Below are 21,954 nucleotides of genomic sequence, written 5' to 3'. Positions count from 1 at the left end.
CCAGCTCTGCTGTGATCCAGACTGAAGCTTGTTGGGAGAAGTGCAGGCAGGCATTCATGAGAGGTCAGGCAAGGTCTCAGTCTTGACTCAGAGTATCTTGAAATGAGCCTTTTTTTGTAATTGCTGTGATCTGCTGTTTTCATGACAGGTTTACCTTCACCTTCCCTTTTTGGGTTTGTTGTTTTTTTTTTTCCTGAAATACTTGAATTTTGAGACCATGTTGTATTCTTGCATGATTAATCTAGCTGATGTAAGTGCTTTAGAGATATGCAAATAACTTTCTGCAGCAAGTGTGTGGAAGCAAACAAACAAAACATCCCTATTTCTGTAGAGATTTCTCTCAGTTAAGTTTTGTTTGTTTGATATCTGAAGGAATTAAGTTTTGGGGGTTGAGCATGTGGTTGAAAGTTGTGTGAAGAAAGCTTACTGATTATGTAGTGTATTCCATCATGACAGGGAATGATGCAAGTGTTTTGCTTCTTTCGTGTTGCTCTTTGCTCTGTTCATTATGTTTTAAATGTTTTTCCATTTGCAAGACTTGAGCACTCTTTGAAATGTGTACATCATTATGTAACTTAATTTACTTTAAAAGATGCTCTGAAACAGTTCTAAAGAATGCAGACTTTCTTCTTTCCATCAAGCACTTCTGTAGACTTGATATAAAATAGACTTGTGTAGTTCACTGATCTATTTGATATCATTGCTTTTTGGCATTTTAGAAGGTAACTTCAAAGACTTTGAGGTTTTTTCAAACCTTTGTTTGGTAGTTTGTTTTCTTTTAAAGATAAATGCGATTTTAACTGACAAGAGTTTACTATCAGTTAGTTATCTTGCCAGGTGGTTACAGCTATGAAATAGGAGTAGTTGTGATATTTGAACCACATTGGATGTTTCATACTGTTATCAAAGCTGATCATAGTTTGCACTCTGCTTCCATGTTTTCTGCTGTGTGGAAGCAATTTTGTGTTTAGGCAGATGCTCTCTCATGTATAAATGCAGATACAAAAAGATGAGCAGTGTTTATTTTTGGTTGTGCAAGTAGCAGCAATACTTGTGATGAGTGAAACAGAGGAACTGGGCCTCAGCTTGCATATTAGTCAGCATTCAGGTTTTTTTTAGTACCTTGGGCATTTTGGAGACTATTTCTGTTGCTAGAAAGATGCTTTATATTTTCTCTCCTTAAATATAAGCATTACTTGTGTAACTGTGTGCCTGTCTGGAGGTTATGCTCATAATTATTATGCTCATAATTATTATGCTCATAATCATGCTAATAATTAATTATGGTCATAATTAAAATGCTGTCAGCTCTGTGTAGATAAGGCTATAAACTAGAACAGCAAATATATTTAGATAAACAAGCAAATACATTTAGATAAACAATCTGTAGGTCATCTTTAGGCATCACTGCACTTACCCTTCAGAACCTCACAGACAACAGAAGCAGGTCAAGGCTTAAATAGCTTTGGTGATACCTTTATTTAAAAGGAAGAAAACTCCCAACTTTTCCAACACCTGACTACTTTCAGTAAAGAAATTATTCCTAACATCTAGTCTAAAACTCCCGTGGCTCAGCTTTAGGCCACTTCCTCTAGTCTTATTATTTATTTGGGAGAAGGACCAACACCCAGCTCACTACAATCTCCTTTTACATAGCTGTTGAGAGTGATAAGGTCTCCCCTCAGCCTCTTCTCCAAATTAAACAATCTCAGTTTCCTCAGCCACTCTTCATAGGACATCTTCTCCAGACCCTTTCCCAGCTTGGTTGCCCTTTCTACTATCATATAATGTTCTCTAATCTCTCATATAATCTCTGCTAATGATAGTAGTGGGACTGTTCACACAGGTTACAGTTGGTCTCAGTAACTGGGATTTATTATTGGTGCTAATTTCAAGTTATCTATACTTACAATTCTTTTCCAGTTGGGAAGACTTTTTAGATTTCTAGCCTGCAAAAAATATAGTAAAAAGTTGTTCCAGTTGAGTGTGTTGTCAAGAAAGTTTACCCTTTAGGCCAAATAGCAGTTGGTGTCTTTTTATATTGCTTGATATCCTTATGTACAGGGGCAGTGAAGTTCCCATAAAAGCCAAGTTTAGTAAAGTATGTGAGATTTATCCCTACATGCTGTCATCTAGGCACCTGCAGTTAATAGTTGGTGTTCTTATGACAGTATAAAGATAGAAGCCAGGTAAGATTTTTCTGAGGAAGGTAATACCATTTTATTGTAAACATGGGTTTAACTGGAAGGAAACATATGTTTTGGGACATACAGTTATAGACCTGGGGAGTTAAGCTCTGCAGGAACTTAAGGCACTTCATTGAGCAGTTGTGGCCTCTACATCAACATGTGCCATATAACATTTTGTAGTCATGATGAGTAATCAATCCTGTGAAGATGTGGGCTTTGGTTGATGGTCAAAAAGGCACATAGATAATTAGAAATTATTAAATTATTGGTCAAGGAATAGACTATGGATAGAAAAAAATAGAATAATGAATGAAATACTGAACATTATAGCAATGTATAAATCTGCAATGTAGGCACTTGCACATTATGTGAAGCTCTCATTGTAAACTGAGGAGGTGGTGGTGGAAATGTTCATAAATAGTAGTATGTTCTAGGAAAAAAATGGAAGAGAAAGGGTAATTTTATGTATACAAAATGTTCTATAGGAAGAGATTACATACACTAGAACTATTTTTTTTCCTCTGCCACTTTAAAGAGGGAGGGAGAATGATCGTGTTGAGATGAATGGCAAATTACTACTTCTTGGTGCTTATTTTCATTTCATGTACCCTAGTTCTTAGCTAAACTGCAAGCTTGAACTACAATGTGTGTTCTGTCACAGTATGCTTGATTAAATCCTGGGATGTGATACCTCTGGTGTCCAGAACACCCTGTGGTAATAAGTGGATGCAGAAAATAGGCTGATTGATGAAAGAAGGATTTTTCAAGGGCTGCTAAAGCTAATGGTACAAATACAGCCTCAGTGTGAGAAATAGTAGGAGGTTACTTGACAGTGGGGATGTATAGCAGGGAATACCTCCTGCTGCTTGTGAATACTGTTTTTGTGGTTTAATATTCTATTCATGAGGATCTATTCCTGGCAACTGCCAGTTAGCACCTTAGGTTGGCTCTGCTTGTAATCTGATTCCATATGGCCTTTTTTTAGGCAGAATGGGTAAGGCAATGAATGTTAACTGCAAGTAACAGAGTTTGGGGGATTTTCGTGTTTGTTTAGTATTTGTGTGAAAGATAAAGGTATCTCTATTTAGTATTTAGCATTTTCCTGGTAATACATCAAATAGAGGGGTGGTTAGGTAGTTTTGTGCCTTTTCAAAGCTGTTTTCTTTTGCAGCTTTTTTCCTGTCAAGTGCCTCTTCTCTGATACCGTATGTTCTCAATGCATTTCATTGCAGGCTTTGATGGATTCCAATCTTCCTAGGTTACAGTTAGAACTGTATAAAGAGATTAAAAAGGTGAGTTTCTAACTTACATGTCCCTTTGAAATATGGTATTTAGTGTTTTAGTATATTGTAGTGTGGCTTTAGTGTAAAATTGAAAATGTGTCTTTTAAGACCACGGTCAGTGTTTCACTTTGGAAGGATCTACGACTGTTTAATGTATTATTCTACTCAGTCCTTCACTACTGGCCCCATTGTTTAGATTTAGCCACTCTTGAAACCTTATCTGGCAGAAAATATATGAGCATTTGGTGTGAACAGCAGTCTGAATTAACCTTAGTGACTCTGCACACAAATAAATAAGGCATATTTCTGATGTTTGCTCCATTGACTGAACTGGAAAGAGCAAAGGGGTGGTGAAAAGCAGATGGAGGGCTGTGACATTCTTAATTTTACATAACGTTTTTGGTAGAATCATTGATTAAGACCTTAAGTGACCTAATACAAGTTTTAACTACTTATTTTTTTGTAAATGTGTGATGTGAACTTATGGCTTTTGTAAGAAGCATAGGTGAAAATACTGAATCATCTCTCTTTGCTCAACAAGTCACAATTTAATTATGTCCATGGGTAGAATTTTATTAATAGCCTTTTAAGTATATGACTACAAAAGAAAAATGCTTTGTGCAGGACAGTATCACTGAAATCATGTCTCCTGTCTATAAACATATAGCAAGGCTTGTATAGAGAGAATATACAGATGTTACTTGTTAGACAGTGATGCTACTCCTTTTTGTTACATTTCATTGGAAATAAAAGAATTCTAGAAAATAAAATAAAAAAAGCAGTGTGGATAGCTTTTCATCTGTCATATGTGGACTACTTGTAGACCATGCATGAATAACTTATTGTATTGTACCTTCATTGAAACAGACATGGTAATTAACAAAAAACAACTAACATGAACAAAAATCACTTTGAAGTTTCTGCACACTATTTTGTTGTTCAGATGACATGAACTTCCTGAGTAGTTGCTTTTATATTCATGACAGAGATGGGAGAGCGGTAGCAGGCATAACAGAAGCACCCAGAAGACTGAATTTTGTTTGTGCATCAGTTGGGTCACTTCAGGAGCTAAGCCAGAATCCTGTTGTTTGGTTCTGAACCTCAAAATTGCACATTTTGTAATTCAGATGCAAGTTGGGGGGTTTTTTGTTTTGCTTTTTTTTAACTTGTCATGCTAACGAGACCATGAACCTTTGTTATACTAGCTAAAGACAACATGAAAGAAATGACAATTTTTTAATAGCTCAGTTCAGTCTTCAGAGGTACTTGATTTGGGAAGTGTTTTGGGTATGTTCAAACTAGTGTGGTAGACTATTGGCTTCCATAGTTCTCTGCCATACCAGCAATACTAAGGAGCTTTTCTGTATCCTTGGATAGTGCATCTAAAGCCATTCTGGCTCAAGTCAGGTGCTCAACTGAAGGTGTCCATACAGAGAAATAGGTACTAATCTTTGGGATGCAATCAATTCTGAAGTGATACAGATCAATATGTGCATTTTTTCTTTGGTGCACTAAGGAGCTGAGCATTACTTCTTTACATATGTATCCACTGATGTCAGTTTTATGCTTCATTTATATCTCTGCAAGTGTTCCAGTGTTTTTTTTAGACTATCATATCATCAGTGTTTCTTTGTTGGCTGATGCCTTTCTCTGTGGTATTTTAAGCTGATTTCAGCAGACTGAAGATCTCAGATGTTTCCTTCTCTCTCTTGCTGTTTCTTTCTGTCAAGAAAACTGAAGGCAGTCATGGAGATGACTTGACTTCCTTTTAACTGAAGGAAATGCATGGCTTCCAGTTAAGGAAAATGGTTAAATCTGAATCTTACATTTTTGTCTGTTTAAGTCAAATGTTGTAAAAATGTGTACTGTTGGTATACAATAGGTATTTTTTAGGGCAATGTTTTCTTGATGAAATGTAACAGTTATGTAAATTGTCCAGAATGGTGCTTCCAGAAGTCTACGTGCAGCACTCTGGAGATTTGCTGAGCTTGCCCATCTCGTTCGGCCTCAAAAGTGCAGGTAAACAACTCTTGTGAACTTTCCAAAGAACATTTAATGAACTATAGATGTTAAGGGTACTGTTCTTATGTTTCTAGTTGTGGAGGTTTTAGTTCTATGCAGGGAAGTGGGAAGAAACTTGTGAAGACAGTAACTTGGTTTTTTTTGTTTGTTTGTTTTTTTAGTATATTCTGCTCTCTTCTATCTGAATGTCTTCAAATTTAATTCAAAAGACTATCGTTTTTTACATTCTATGTAGCTAACAGGTGCATTTTTTGTGATTTACTAATACCACAGAATTTGAGTGTGAATTAAAAATTACATGAGTCACAGTTGTTCTGATCTCAAATTAGTTTTTCTCTTTTGCCACACTTAGGCCATACCTGGTGAACCTCTTGCCCTGTCTAACACGAATAAGTAAGAGACCTGAAGAATCGGTACAGGAGACACTGGCTGCAGCAATACCAAAAATCATGGCAGCATTTGGCAATTTTGCAAATGACAATGAGATTAAGGTATCTCTCTTTAACCAGTTATTGCTATGTTATATCTCAAAGCAATCTAACCTATCATTTTTATCAGTTAGATTTTACAGAAAGCAGTGTTGCAGCTGCATGCCTGAATTCAGGCAAAAATTGTCCTTGCTAGATATAAGTTAAGTATTGCTCTGAAATGATGAAAAATACATATGCTCATGACTTAATTCCTTTCCTTTCTCTTAAAAAGTGAAATATCTTTGTTTCTAGGCTTTATTGAAGGCTTTCATAGCTAATCTAAAGTCCAGCTCCCCTACTATCCGTCGAACAGCAGCAGGATCAGCAGTAAGCATCTGCCAACATTCACGAAGAACGCAGTATTTCTATGCCTGGTTATTGAATGTACTTTTAGGTAAGATTCAGGAAAAAAAATGAAATTTGCTTCAGGTACAATTAACATGAATTTTTTTCCATTTAAGCCACTTTTCATGTGCAAGATGTTTTCAGGCAAAGCAAGGTTATTTAGACTACCAGTTATGCTGCTATTGCTTTCACTCTTTTGTGTTGCTAAATGAAAATATGACTAAAGCTGTTTGTATCTGTGTGTGTGCTGCAATGCTTATTCAGTAGTGTTGAAAAGAAACAGCCAAAGCTAGGGAAGCATTGGCTTTCCTCTATTGGATAACAAGCTTCAGGGATTCTGCAAGAAGTTGCATAGGAGTCTGTCAGGACTTCCATTGTTCACCAGCTTGGTTGATAGTGCAGCAGTATCCTTTGAAATGGAGGATATGACTGCTCTTCTCTTGGTCATGAACAAATACCCTGTAAACATTTTTAGAAGAAACAAGATGTAGATTCTTTGTTGAAAATCTAACTTAGACCAGAAACTTAATTTTAAAAATTAAAAGTACACAACTTCATGTCAGATATTGCTTCTATAATTCTTCAACTGGGAATTTTGCTTTGAGGTGTGTTGCAACTCTTTATATACTTGTCTGGGTTGTAGCAGAAAAATTTGCCTTGGTTTTGTTGCTGACAAGGAGTTCTCTGCTGTGTAGACTATATTGCATAAGTACAGGTAAGGAAGACCAAGAGATGCATAAAGCATTATCCTGTTAGCCTTTCTACTTTTAAAAAGGGGTGAAAGATTCAAGAACCACATCGTGACTTTCCTTACTGTGTGTGATGTGAAAATAGTCTTCTTCTATGCACACATTGTTCTTTCCTGCCTCAAAGGTACATTTTATAGCATCCTGGCAATGGTACTGAGTTCAGATAGGACCACTAATAGCAGCTCCATAAATTGATTTTGATTCAGATGGTTTTTTTCCCTGCATAGAACGTAGTGTTTTCTTGTATAACTTCTACTTGTTCTTAATATATTTTTGGGTATGATTCTGTGATTAGCAGGTATATGGAACAAGGTTCCAAATATTTCATAGAATCATAGAATCATAGAATTGGCTGGGTTGGAAGGGACCTCAGAGATCATCGAGTCCAACCCTTGAACCACCGTTGCGGTTGCTAGACCATGGCACTGAGTGCCACATCCAGTCTTTTTTTAAATATCTCCAGGGACGGAGAATCCACCACTTCAGTGGGCAGCCCATTCCAATGACGGATCACTCTTTCCGTAAAGAAATTCTTTCTAATATCTAACCTAAACTTCCCCTGGCACAACTTAAGTCCATGCCCTCTTGTCTTGTTGAAAGTCGTTTGGTAAAAGAGCCCAACCCCCACCTGGCTACACCCTCCTTTCAGGTAGTTGTAGAGAGCGATGAGGTCTCCCCTGAGCCGCCTCTTCTTTAGGCTGAACAACCCCAGTTCTCTCAGCCTCTCCTCGTAGGGTCTATGCTCGAGTCCCTTCACCAGCCTGGTTGCCCTCCTTTGGACCTGCTCCAGAATTTGAGGAATGAGACAGGAGTATAAATGTCATTCATTAAGATATTGTCACGTGTGTAGGAGAAAATTAAATTTGAAGTTAATTAAACTGCCAAGTGGAGAGAGGAGTCAGGTGATCGTAGCAAGAGTCTGGATCACTTGATGAAAGCATCAGGTACTATGAAAAATAATTTTTTATATCTTTTTGAGTGCAAAGATATAGGGAACAGGGAAGGCGACAATTACAATTCTCCCCCATTGCTTAAGTCATTGTCAGGAATATTAAATGCTAGGTTTAAAATGTTTCTACATTTAGAAAACATTAAGTTTTGATAGAGTTTTTTTTGTTTTTTAAAAGCTACTATGTGGTCTACATGAAATAACATTTGTGTTGAAAGTAAGCACTATCAGTCAGTGATATGACTCCTTTTCTATTCCCCAGGTTTATTGGTTCCTGTAGAAGATGATCATCCCACTCTTTTAATTTTGGGTGTTTTACTTACACTGAGGTATCTCATACCTTTATTGCAACAACAAGTAAAGGATACCATCCTGAAAGGTAGCTTTGGTGTAACAAGAAAAGAAACAGAGATCTCGCCTTCACCAGAACAGCTTATACAGGTAGAATATTAAGAATAACCCTTGCCTGAAGGGCACTAATTGGAAGAAAATAAATAAATAATAATTTAAAATGTTCGCTAGATGTTCTTTTATGTGATTCTTCCTTCTCTAACAATAAATAGAAGCAAAAGGCTTCTACCAAAAAGGCAGATGAATGTCTACAATCAATGAGGATTTTCCCAGTAGAAAGTGTGAAGATTAGATGTAGCAAACATCAGTCATTTTTAATGCATCACTGAATTTTAATATGGTATATGAGAAGAAATGTAGTGTGTTGTGATACTTTCTCCTGTATTTTGTTGGGTTTTAGGTTTATGAATTGACTCTGCATTACACCCAGCATCAGGATCATAATGTTGTGACCGGAGCCTTAGAATTATTACAGCAGCTCTTTAGAACACCACCACCTGAACTTCTCCATGCCCTGACCACTTCAGGGGGCATTGCACAGGTCAGTGTATCCAAAGACGAATCTGCCAGCAGGAGCCGCAGTGGGAGCATAGTTGAACTTATAGGTAAGCTGTTTCTTGGGAATTTGAGTAAAGGGAGGTGAACATACATCACCAGCTGTATTTCTAACATTAGCTAAAAGTATGAAGGATACAATGAAATGTATAAAGTTATGCATGACTTCTCTTTTTCACAGGTACAGCTAAAGATTTTCTTTTCTCCATTCATTACTCAACGAATGTATAATGACAAACTCCAGAGTATTGTTTACACTTTATGTTGATGGGTGTTTTGGTTACACAGAACAAGTTAACTGGTGACAGATAATTTTTTTCTCACAAAATTATGTTCTCACCTAGCATCTGACAACTGTGATTCACAAAAAGCTGATCTAATAAGAATTTATACTAATTGGAGAGCTCCTTGCTGAATATCAAAACCAGCATGAAATTAAAGCATGAATAAGTTTATCTATAACTTGCTAAAATCAGCTATCAGTGTTCTTGTCCTTGATGTGCATGTTCTTAAAAGTGTCTCTTAACTGCTGTTTACCTGCTTCAAAGGAATTGATCTCTGACTGGATTTCTGTAAGAACGTCTGTATTGAAATAACAGATCATTTTAATATTGCTACTGTTAGAAGGTAATTCAGTGACCAGAAGCAATCATACCAGTGAAATTTAGAGCATATTTTTTTTTAAAGTGAACTTTACACAAGTGGCATAGAAAAGTAGAAAGTCATTTCATAGCAAATGATCCAAACCCCATGGACTTCAAAAGCAACAGGCTGGCTATTTCTTCCTGGCTTTGTTTTTTTGTTTTTTTCCTTCCCATTTGTGCCTCTTAGAATTCCTTCATGATTCCAGCAGCTTTGTCTTTGCCCTGATGTCTTACTTTCTGTGATTTGCAGCTGGAGGGGGGTCTTCATGCAGCCCTGCTCTTGCAAGAAAGCACAAAGGTGATTATTTAAAAACCCAGATCTTTAATTGCATTCCTTTCTGATTTTTCATTGGTTTTTTCTTCCCTGCTTCGTTGTCTTGATGGACTTTGGTATTCATTCCCAAATGCCTTTGTGTTATCATCCGAGCTTAATCACTGTAAATCTTAAGAATTCTGATGTGATTTCTGAATTGGCAATCAAGATATTTTAAAATTATTCAAAGCAGTATAGTTCTTACTTTTGCTGCAGTTCAGTGACAAAATTACAGTGATGGATGGTGATGAAATTTTCACTTTTAAAGACCACATCTCAAAATAATCTGTGTGAACAGAGCATGCTTCCATTTGATGGTAATATTTAGCCTTCAGTGTAACTCGTAGAATAGTTAACCTTCATGGTTTTGTAAGGTCTGGTTTGTTTCTCCTTCCATTAATGCATGTGTATGTTTGCATGCTTTGATATGATGCTTTTTTATTGTTCTGCTAATGATGATTAATCAGTTCTATTCATTTAGTGTCTTACTGTGTATATTTTCATTTATTTCTTCAATAGGTGATTAATTTAGCAGGATTTTAAATAATAGAATTTGCTCTGAAGTATTCTTTTCCCATGAAAGTACTTTGTATCTGGTCATAATGTAATCTCGTAGCTTATGTTTTTTCCAAATAAGTCCTCCCATTTTTGTGTGCAAGTTATCTCATAATGCTGAAAGAATGTATCTATATGCTTCAAGAATATACCTACATGCAGAGGAATGGTTAGAGCTGAATGAAATAGTGCTTTACAGATGCAGTTATAATTTCTGATTTAGAAACAACAGAGTGAAAGAAAGTGTTCTGCAAGTAGATAGTGCTGTAGCATCCAAAGGTGGGACAGAATGCAGCAAATCAGAATAATAATGCATAGTACCCTCTAAAAGAGAAATAGTAAATTATCATATTGATATTTCACTTAAGTCTTCAGTGTAACTTTGAAGTACTAATAACAGTGTAAATTCAATTAAAGTACGTGCTGAAATAGTAACTTTGCCTTTGCTTAGTGAGAAAACATATGAGTCATCAGCTTTTATCTTTTTTCGAGATAATGGTATGGGTCTAAAACAATGCGATAAATAAATCTGAAGAAAACTGTTCATGGTTTTGTGCTTTGTACAGTTTTAATTTCAAATTGTGAATTGTTCATTTCTTGCTGCTCTCCGTTATAGAAAGGAGGGAAAAATCAAGCCTGTTTCCAGTTCCTGCTTAAGTGGTTTTGTAGTCTGCTGCTGTGTCGTAGGCTTCTGGTGTGGGTGAAACTTCTCTAGCTGTAGCACTCCTTTGCATGTAGGAGTGTAAAGTGAGCTGATCTACAGGAATCTGTGACCCTAACAGAAGAGCACAGATAGGCCATGTCTTTTCAGTCTTTCATGGTTCAGACCAACTTTAGTTTTGAGCAGCTGGCCTGTGCTGGTTTGTGTGTGTTTCAACTTAATAAAATTATTTCCAAAAAAAGGCTGAAAACTCAGTTTGAAAGTCTACATTCTGATCTTAACTTAATTGTTTTTCCAAATAATAGAAAAGTATCTTGCAGCTTGTTTTTTATACTTACTTTAGCATGCAAAGCCTAATATGTTTTTTCAGTGGCCTTCCTCTTCTGCTTACTTTTAAAAGCAATCAGCTGTGGAAAGCAGGAGAGTATCATGGTTTGTTTCAGTGGAATGGATGTAAATTTGAGAGAGTTGAGAAGAATATACTCTCATGCTTTTTGTTGGGAACTATTATAGCAGGATTGGAGTGTAAGTTCTCGGTTATTCGTAGGTTACAAAGAACATACATGGAAATCTCATGGTTGCTTTTCTGCCATACGTGCAGGTTTGAGTAGCATAAAATATACCTTTTGCAGTAAGACAGTTCTACAGGGTTACTGTTTTGTATAAAAGCAGTTGTGATGGAGAAATGAATACAGAAGTCTGTTAATGCTTTTTTACTCACCTGAAGTGATCAAAACATTGCTATCTTGCATGGTGAATTTTAGAGTACCTGCGAATCTTACTCTAAATGGCAAAGCATATTTCAGTAGTTGTCATGAATTTCTCTCTCACTCAACAAGTGAGTTAGGAGATCCAGATCCAGAAAGGTGGGCTCAGTAGCTCCCTCTGCACTCAGTGTCCAGTCCTTTTTACAGACTTTTCAGTGCAGTTAGGTTTGCTCCCAGCCAGTGTGCATATAGAGGTATCTTTCTCTTTTCATCGCCTGTATTTAAAATAGAAATTACTTTGTGAGTCAGACAACTCTGTGATAACTGTGTTAGGTTATAAATAGTTCTCATTTTTCCTGTGGCAAAAGCCTGTCTGAAGACTTTTTATCTTGGTAGTCCCTGGATCTTAATGGCTGTTAGTGATGTCCTTAGTAATAGGGACATACTTGACAAAAGTAGTGGAATCTTAAACATAGTCTGTTAAAATAAACTAACATGAACAACATTGAGTGGTTACACTGTTAAATCACTTAATTCTGTGGTTTCTTGTCACTGCTGTCTGTTACTCTCCTGATCAGATAATGGGAGGACTGGATATTCACCTCCTGGGTTCCTTTGTCTTGTCCATCTGTTGCCTGTCATAGCTTTGAAAGTGTTTGGATAAACTTTCAGAAAAATAAACTTCACGTCTAACTGACTTCAGCTGTTCAGCATTTCAAGTTGACTGTAATTTTGGAAAACTGTAAAGGTTTTTTCTTCTTACCACTTCTCAGGTAAAATACTTCTTGGTGAAGAAGAAGGTCTGGAGGATGATCCTGAAACCCGATCAGATGTCAGCTCTGCATCATTTGCAGGTAGCTTGCTTTCCCCTTAGCAATGCAGTCAACCCATGTTAACTGCACATTACAAATTTATTCTTCCATTGCTCTAAGTGAAATATAAAGGTGAAATTATGGTGACGAGTAAGTGAATGGACATTGGAAAGACACATTAATGAAACTGAAATCATAAATACTACTGGGTATAAAACTTATACCTACCTAGTGAAATTGACTGCATTTTTTTTTTAGTGGATAGGCTGTCATATTGAGCTACTGGTGTGGATGGAATGGCATCTTACAGGTGTTTTCTGTACCTGTAGTCTTAAGTAATTAGTTATACAGTTTCCTTAGCCTAGTTTAATATGTGACTTAGTATGTGGTGTCCATATCAAGCGTGAACTGTGAGTGTAAACGCTTGATTGACTCATAAATGTCTGTGTTTTGCAGCTTCTATGAAGGGTGAGATAACCAGTGAACAAGCTACTTCATCAGGTGTATCTCCAGCTGGGTCAGTTGGGAGTTCAGCCACTGATTCTACTGGCCATGATATCATCACAGAGCAGCCACGTTCCCAGCACACATTGCAGTCAGACTCTGTGGACCTGACAAGCTGTGATTTGACAAGTACAGCTACTGAAGGGGAAGAGGAGGATGTGCTTAGTCGGAGCTCCAGCCAGATCAGTACTGTCCAGTCAGATCCTACTATGGACTTGAATGATGGTACACAGGCTTCCTCACCAATTAGTGATAGCTCTCAGACTACTACTGAAGGTCCAGACTCTGCTGTGACTCCTTCTGACAGTTCTGAAATTGTAAGTATGCAAAAGGCAGAGGGGGGATCCCCTTCTTCTGGGGCCAGACATACCTCAGAGCTCTTCCATGGCAGGCCCAGACTTGGATTTATCTACTTGATTGTCTTCTACTTTTCCATGCTCAGCTAGTAACAATGGAAAGGTCAGCAGCTCATGCCTCTATTGGAGAGCTTGACCTCCTTTTAACACTTCAACAGTAATTAAAAACTACAAAGCTGTAATCAGTATGTTCACTCATATGTATGTATGACCAGTATGTAGGTCATATGGAGGCATTAACAAATTGTCACTGGAAGAATGTCAATATCAAAGGTTTGACATAAATATACTCCTTTGGAAGTATGTCCTTCATTTTGTATGGATACATTAATAAATGTTTTGGTGCAGGAGGGCTAATGGAAGTGTTCAAGGGTGAACAGTTTATTTGGAATAATAGAGGAATACTTTTGGAACCTAGTGCTTTGCATCGCCTTCTGCCTCCACTTTTTCATTTGTCATTGCAACTAGTTTTTATTCTTTTTATTCTATCTTGAAAATTTCTTCTATACTGAGCAAATGCTGCATGATTTACTAACACAGCAGTTACATATCTAATAGATATCTAATATGCTCATATTGTATACTTATTTTAGGAAATTTGTCTCCCTTAAGCAAGTGTTTTGTAAGGTTGTAATAAAACTTAACATATCCAGGACAAGTGAGCTTATGGGATAGTTTGGCAGCAAGGGCCAAGTTCAGTTGGTGACAATAAAGGTGTTGTGATTTGTAGCTGCTGAGAGAGACACAGTTGTGTTTGGGATATGGGAGCAAGGAGAGCTTCAAGGGGGGCAAAGCAGCACATGTTTGACTTTATTACTGTTAATATTCAAGTTCACCACTCAAATGGGAGACTGTCAGATGTGACTATATCCTGTAATAGCCTGAATGCTGGAGGAGAAAGGGAACTGCTTTGGAGCCTGCATACAGCTGTACACTGATATCTGTAAGGCTCATATTTGCTTGCAGATTTTTTCTACATTACTAACACTGCATGCTTGAGATTTAACATTGTGTATTAAACTAAATTATTTTAAGTCTTATCCTTGCACTATGTAGGTTTTGGAGGGTGCTGAAGGACAGTATTCTGGAATGCAAATCGGGCAGCTGCAGGATGAAGAAGATGAGGCTGCAAATATTCTCCAAGATGATTCATCAGAGTCTTTCAGAAATTCTTCTATTGGTATGTTGATAAATGGCGGGAGGGGAACGGACACAGAACTTGTGACAACTTTAAGGCAGGTGTTACAGATGTATCTGCTGTCTAACTTCCAAAGGGACTGAAGAGTCACATAATGGATATGCAAACCAAATAACTAGATGGAAGTGTAAATTAAGGAATATATTTCCACACTTGTAGTGAATCATTTGTTTTGATCTCTGCTAATTTATTTTTCGTGTTTGTAAAATAAATTCAACTGAAGTGCTTTTAATTTGCACCTGAAATGGTATTTCATTAACTCTTTTTATAAAGCTCTTCAGCAGCCTCACCTGTTGCAAACCATGAGCCATAGCAGGCAGCCTTCTGATAGCAGCGTAGATAGATTTACATCAAAAGAAGATGCAGCAGAACCTGGTGATCATGAAAATAAGGTGAGAAGTAGTCACAGTGGCGAAGTTTAAAGCTTAAAACCACTAAGTTAAAAAAAAAACAAACTACAGTAAGCTAGTTTCAAATGAGAGTTGCCTACATATGTGGTGCTCTTTGTTAAAGATCAAAAAACTAAGGTTGAACAGTGAATGTAAATTATAGCCTGAATTTCATTTAACATAAGGTGAATACAGAAGTGTTTATCTTGAATGTAGTCACCACCAAAACATAACAGAATACAGAAACCCCTTTTATCTGTGCCAATTGCTGGCTGTATGCTGGCTGTATGCTGGCTGTATAGGCACCTTTATGATCTTCTCAGAAGTTACATCCTACTCTTTGTGCCTCTCTTCCTGCACAGAGGCTCATGCCAGTCTGACCATAGGTTACTAATTTTCTCTTAAAGGTTTTTGACTCTGACCTCGTTCTTAACTGGGGCAAAAGAGTTTCATTTGTTGCAGGAGAGTTAGGTCAGTTTAGGATAGTGGGAAGCTCTAAATGTCAAAATACAGAAGATTGTCAGCCTTCTTTGGAAACAACCTGGGAATTAATTGCTTCTCCTGTAGTTTCCAAAGCTCTTTGGTGACTAACAGTGGTTATCAGACTTCAGATGCAAACAGCAAGTGTAGGTAGTTCAGAAAATCTACAAAATTGTTGTTTCTGTGATGACATTAAACCAATTCTTGGTACTGGATACAAACTTTCTGTAAGCATTACATTTTAAGACTTTCTTGGAATATGTATTAAACACATTTTATATTGCAGCCTATATATATGTAGAGATGTGCAGCGTTTCTAAATCTTGATATGCTTAATATTTTATTTAAACTGAAGAATAATTTTCATCTGTATAAACATTGTTATTTGCCTTCAACAGCCCTCCAGGGTAAAGGGAGACATAGGTCACTATGCTGATGAAAATGCTGCTCCTTTAGTGCACTGTGTTAGGCTTCTGTCAGCATCTTTTCTACTTACTGGGGAGAAGGGAGGTAAGCTTCTGTTCAAAACTCTCTGGTTCATTGTGCCTTTGATTATATAAAGTAGGGAATGTGATCGGTTTACTCTGTCTGGTTTTTAAGCTTTCTTTATCGAAGATTTTGGGTCTGGGGCTTTTCTGTTACAGTCCAAATGTAAATGATCACACTGGAGTACAGAAAAACCTAAAAACACTTAAAAACTTATGCCATTTCACAATGAATCCTGTTTTGAACCACTGGGCATCTAAAGAAGTGTTATAGTAACTTAAGCCATAAGTCACATACTTAATTATGTTTACACACAGGCATGTTTTTATGTGTCATTATATATAAGATAGTTGTTCTTTTTTCTTTATCTAACCTGGTATTTGTTCACATGCTCTGTTAATGCTGTATTCATGGGGAAGACAGTGCAGTAGATTTTTTTTCTTTTCCCCAGCTTTAGTTCCTGATAGAGATGTGAGAGTCAGTGTAAAAGCCCTGGCAGTAAGTTGTGTTGGAGCAGCTGTTGCACTTCACCCCGAGTCTTTCTTCAGCAAACTGTATAGAACACCCCTTGAAGCAATGGGAGAAGAGTATGGTATGTTGCAGTTCACATATTCCATTTTAACAGTGTGTTTTGGTTTTGAAATGAGAGGTAGCATCTATACTGAAAACCTCATTAAAGTATGTGTCAAAAAAATTTGCACCAATCGGAAGGAATATGCTGTCTGCACTAGCTGCACATAAGATGATTTTTTTTTTTGTAGTAAATGTTTCAATGGACAAGTTTGTACAGATTCTGAAAGATGTAATGTGTTTCAGTACACATGCTAGATAGAAGTGGTTTAATTTACAGGTGGTTTCTTTTAATTTATTTTAGGCCATCTTACAGATGGTTCCTAGGCCTTAAATTTATTTTCATGAATTCTACAGTGTGATCAGTAAGGACCTGGAGTACTCAAGTGATTTGGTACTGGGAGTAGAAAAGGTGTTGGCCAAAGATGACTAAAACTTTGTAGGTTGCCCCAGAAACTTTTGTTTACAATTGAAATAAATCACTAATGGGTTTATGTCATTATTGGTGTGGATGGTGTTAAGGATCTGAAGATTATGTGCAAGGAATCTATGAAATGTAGAACTAGGGTGAGTGTACTGTGAATATACTGGCACTGATTATACAGTAATTGGTAACTCCACTGAAAGATTTTTAGGGATCAGTTAAGTCTAAGACTAGTATCTTTAAAATAAAGTAGTTGTAACTTATTTTCTTAGAGGAGCAGTATGTATCAGATATTCTGAACTACATTGACCATGGAGATCCCCAGGTTAGAGGAGCTACTGCCATTCTCTGTGGAACAATTGTCAACTCCATTCTGATTAAATCCCGGTTTGATGTGGAAAAATGGCTAATGAATATCAGAAGCTCAACAGGTAATTTATTTTAAGGGTGTCTTTTTTTTTTTAATGTAACCAAAATTTGCTGTTGTTTCATTTATGTGATTTTTTTATTTTAATAGGAAATCTCTTTTCCTTGGTTGACTGCATACCTCTGTTACAAAAAACACTGAAAGATGAATCCTCAGTTACATGCAAACTGGCTTGTACAGCTGTGAGGGTAAGCAGAAGTAGTACTTTACTTGCACCACCACAGATCACAGGGGTGTTATTCATTGGCTGGGATCCTGGCTCAGGTGTATAAGCATGGAGCAGAAAATTACTTCTTCCTTGGTAACTTCATTGTAGAAAGTGTGAAGTAACTTCATTGTAACTTCATTGTTGAAGTGTCACACTTCAAGTGTAGAAAGGCACAGAAATGTAGGAACAAACAGATGGAAAATAACTATGCTAGTTAGATTATGTAGCATTATAATCTAGTCATCTAGTCATAAAGGTATTGGTATGAGCTCTTTAATGTTACATTAACCAACAATAGGATGAGTGCATTAGATAGAAAGAATATAAAGTCTAAACAGGGAAGTGTGAACATTAACACTTGGTTGTATCCTGTATTTGAAGAGCAAAAATTAAATGTGAGAAATGGCAAGTTAAAATAGTGATTATTTTCTGAAATAACTTTTTTAAAGTGAGGAAAGTTTCAGGAAAGTAAATGTTTAAACTTGAGTGAAAGGTCCACCAGACAAGTGTTAAAATAGAGATGACAGCTCAATTTCTGCATGGAACTCACAGCATGTGAATTTTATTTCTGTAATAAAATCTCTGAAAAGGCATTCTGTGAAAAAGAGGCATAAGGTATGAACTTTTCCTTGAGACATTTTCAAAAGAACAACAATAAAGACAAATTGGAGGACAAGGGAAACTAATTAATCTGGGAGAGGCACAAGGTAGTTGACTGTATTGCAGCTTATGGAACAGTAAGGCAAAACAGAGCCTTAAGTAAACTGCAGATAACACATGAATTCATCCCTTCTGTACATTAGAGGGGGAGGGATCTGTGATCCAGCTGAGGGAAGGAAATTCAGTTAAACAATGCTTTCTCTTTAACCACCTGGTCCACAAACTTATTGTTTGAATATATTTGTTTCATGTATGATAATGCTTCTCAATTTTGGCTTTTTAGAAGACTTAACTAGAATTGTTCAGTTCAGGCAGCTTATGCTAGTTAATTTTGACTTTTTCTTTCTCTCAGTATGTAATGTAGCCTGACTTCAGACCTTTTGGCAGTAATGTTCTGAAGCATTTTCCATTGTTAATTCCTGAAAAAGAAAGTACATTTTCATGTACTGTGGAGTTTTTACTTTTTCCACAGATCACATATTGTGCATATTGTTGAATAGTTATTAAAATGGTATGGCTTACTGAAAAACTTTGGGAATCAGAACCAAATGTCTTAAAAATACCCCGTGGAAATTAGGAGAGACTGCTTTTGAACAGCAAAGAAAAAATGCTTGTGATATTTAAGTCCTGAGACCTTACTCTTTGGAGGATTGTCCTCTGTTCTCTGGAGTTTATATTCACCAGCAGATTCTACCAGTTTGCAAGGCTAAGGCACTATCTTCATGTAAAGTGCTTAGCTCTGATACTGTCTAATAGCTCTTAAGCACTAACTTTTTTTTTATTCTAAATAAAACAGACTTTTATTAACACTTTCATACTTTGATTCAGAGAACCTCTTTTCTATAATATAAATGATTTTTTTTTCTCCTCAGCATTGCATCATGAGCTTGTGTAGTAGCAGTTACAGTGAACTAGGTTTACAATTAATTGTTGACCTCCTCACACTGAAGAACAGCTCATATTGGCTGGTAAGGACAGAACTTCTGGAAACCCTTGCAGAGGTAGATTTTCGGTAAGTGTTTATATTATTCCACAGGTGTTGTAGCTGCAGTACAGAGATGCCGTGTTTAGAAAACTGGAACCACAGTGGAGCAGTTTCTTCTGAAACATTAACAAGTTCCATAAGACTTGAGACCAATCATTCTTGTGAGGAAATATATGAATCCCTTTGCCAAGTTACCACTAGCAAGCCTGATCCTAATAACAGTGAGTGGGAGTTTCTAGTTCAGCCATCTGTTTTATCATGTCTGCTGTAAAAAGCTGTAATCAGAGAGAGACCATATAGTCTGGAAACTAACTTGGATTTCAGGTCCAAGTAGTGTGTATTTTTAAGGAAAAAGTCCCTGGTTTTTCTCCATTATTGTCAGCTCTTTTGTTGCTCAGTTTATTATATGGAAATGAATGCAACTTCATTTCCTTTTCTTGCATTTCCTCATTCTCTACTAGTTCTTCAAAGCCAAAAGATAGAAGTTTATATGAAATTTCTTCAAGTTTTCCTTCAAGTGCATATAAAGCCAGACTCTTTCTGGGTAGTGATATTTGGAATATATTACCATCTTTTTAGAGCAGTTTCATTTTTTTGCACTAGCTTACTTTTCCTAAAGGCACTAAAAAGTGGTTTTACTTCATATATTACAAAAGATACAAAGAATCCTCAGAGCAGTTAATGTTAACTAATGTACTCTAAATCCTATTTTACCATAGGCTAGTCAGCTTCTTGGAGGGAAAAACTGACAGCTTGCACAGAGGTATTCATCACTATACTGGTGTAAGTAAATTATACATTCAGGAAGTTCTTTTTCTGAATTAAAGTATAACTGCATTTTCAGCACTTGGTGTTTAAATTCTCTCAGCTGAATAGCATACAACTGCTATTTGTTGTAAGCATGTTTTGTCTAAGTAGCCTCATGTTCTGAGACTTGTTACTAGATAGATATTTACTACTGAGTTTCAAATATCATGGTGTTGCGTGTGTGTGTTTTGTTGTGAGTTTCTTTTTTTAAACTTCAAAAAAATGTATTTAAATTCATGTATTTAAATGATGCATTTGGCAATGTTAAGGCAAAGATTGTCTTAAAGACATCTGTAACAGTTGAAGTCTCAGTTGTTGTCTTTTAGCAGTCTGGTCAAATAATGAAGATATTAATTAACTCTACTGTGCTAACTTATTTTCTAGCTACTAAAACTTCAGGAGAGAGTGCTTAATGATGTTGTAATATATCTACTTGGAGATGAAGATCCAAGAGTGAGACATGTAGCTGCAGCTTCATTAATGAGGTATATATGGTTTTGGGTTTGTTTTTTTTTCTTAAAAAGGAGTTTAGGAAGGTATTCATGTGTTACTGTGTACCTGTGACTAAAAGAATCCCTTAGTGGGTTTTTCATGTATTTGTTCAAGTCAAAGATGAGAGACAAATACACCATTTTGGTACCTGAAACATTCATCATTCTGAATCACTAGGCAATTGTGCTTTGCTTTTTGTTATTATTACAGTTACATTTAACTTTATTACATCTTGAGGATCACTTTCAGTTTCAACTTACTCAAGTTAGTTTTCTGCTTGAAGTACTTTGTTCAGTATCCTTACAGTAGCTGATTAACTTAAACCTTAGCAGTTCTACCAGTTTGTTCTAGCTCTCAACCACTGTAGTTTCCAGATGGCCATAAGTAGTCTGTTATAACTTTCATGCTTGCTGTTTATAGTAAAGTAGCTGATCTTGCTTAAAAGCCGCTCTTTGCACCAATGGCTGTCCAGAGAAGTACAGCAAACAGTAAGGGTTAGTTGGTACTTCATTAGAATTCAAGGACCTAAGGATTATGTGTAAAGGAGTTGTGAGCATCTAATACTGAATTCCTGGAATATTTTATTGTAAAATGAGTCTGTTTGCTAGTTTTTCAGACTACAAGTTACTCTCCATTCCCAATAACAAATAAAGGAAGATTAAACCCTAATTCTGTCACTTATAATCATTTGTATTGCAAAACAGCTCAGCAGAGAAATCCTTAACTATTGTGTCACAGTTAGCATTTGTTGCTTTTATTCAGGGACTTGATTTTTGAAACAATTATTTTGGTAACTGAGGGGTAACAAGTTTATGTATCTTCATGTTGACCTAGTGTTAAGGTTGGAAAAGACTTAACTGCCCAACAAGCTGCTACAAGAATTCAGAAACCCTTTGGAACATCCTGTATGGGCATTCATTGGAAGCACTGTCAATGATCTTAATAAAAGATGTGTACTGTAGTTTTTCACTGCTAAGTTGAAAATATTCAATAAGACTGGGTTTTACTGTATGTTTTAAATTCTGCTGCATGGAAATCAGATAGTGAAAAATTGTCCTTTTTGGGTAGAAAGTAGTTCTCAGTTCTCAGTTACCCATGGGCAAAATATCTGGGGAGATAGCAGAACACCAGGAGAGAAATACTGTAGTGAATTGGTTTTCTAGTGTATATAGGTTGGTATCTCTATAAAAGATTTTTCTTTACTACCATATGTCTAGAGTTGCTCCTTTGTCCTTATTCAAGGTCCTTGATTATTAGGAAGAGCAGTTGTATAAAGATGAATTCAGCTTAACATTATGAGGTTTAATAGCAGGTTACATTTATAACTTGGTATGTTTAATTAGTGTATGCACGTTTCTGAATG

General features: G+C 36.5%; 1 protein-coding gene across 1 annotated transcript in view; it reads left to right on the top strand.

Moving 5' to 3' along the window:
- The window catches only part of HTT (huntingtin), an 81,561-nt gene that overhangs the window by 7,235 nt on the left and 52,372 nt on the right, over nucleotides 1–21,954 (top strand). Inside the window, exons 4-21 of the mRNA XM_030450412.1 lie at nucleotides 3,422–3,481; nucleotides 5,412–5,491; nucleotides 5,847–5,985; nucleotides 6,217–6,358; nucleotides 8,270–8,448; nucleotides 8,759–8,963; nucleotides 9,808–9,855; nucleotides 12,567–12,647; nucleotides 13,062–13,426; nucleotides 14,522–14,645; nucleotides 14,937–15,055; nucleotides 15,931–16,042; nucleotides 16,470–16,610; nucleotides 17,285–17,443; nucleotides 17,530–17,627; nucleotides 19,180–19,319; nucleotides 20,012–20,075; nucleotides 20,484–20,584. Of these exons, the coding sequence (XP_030306272.1) occupies nucleotides 3,422–3,481; nucleotides 5,412–5,491; nucleotides 5,847–5,985; nucleotides 6,217–6,358; nucleotides 8,270–8,448; nucleotides 8,759–8,963; nucleotides 9,808–9,855; nucleotides 12,567–12,647; nucleotides 13,062–13,426; nucleotides 14,522–14,645; nucleotides 14,937–15,055; nucleotides 15,931–16,042; nucleotides 16,470–16,610; nucleotides 17,285–17,443; nucleotides 17,530–17,627; nucleotides 19,180–19,319; nucleotides 20,012–20,075; nucleotides 20,484–20,584 (2,357 nt within the window). The remainder of the gene's footprint in view (nucleotides 1–3,421; nucleotides 3,482–5,411; nucleotides 5,492–5,846; nucleotides 5,986–6,216; nucleotides 6,359–8,269; nucleotides 8,449–8,758; nucleotides 8,964–9,807; nucleotides 9,856–12,566; nucleotides 12,648–13,061; nucleotides 13,427–14,521; nucleotides 14,646–14,936; nucleotides 15,056–15,930; nucleotides 16,043–16,469; nucleotides 16,611–17,284; nucleotides 17,444–17,529; nucleotides 17,628–19,179; nucleotides 19,320–20,011; nucleotides 20,076–20,483; nucleotides 20,585–21,954) is intronic.

This window comes from Calypte anna, chromosome 4B (genome assembly GCF_003957555.1).
Source record: "Calypte anna isolate BGI_N300 chromosome 4B, bCalAnn1_v1.p, whole genome shotgun sequence".
Taxonomy (NCBI): domain Eukaryota; kingdom Metazoa; phylum Chordata; class Aves; order Apodiformes; family Trochilidae; genus Calypte; species Calypte anna.
Note: the sequence above shows the minus strand (reverse complement) of the source record. Positions and strands in the feature narration are given on the sequence as shown.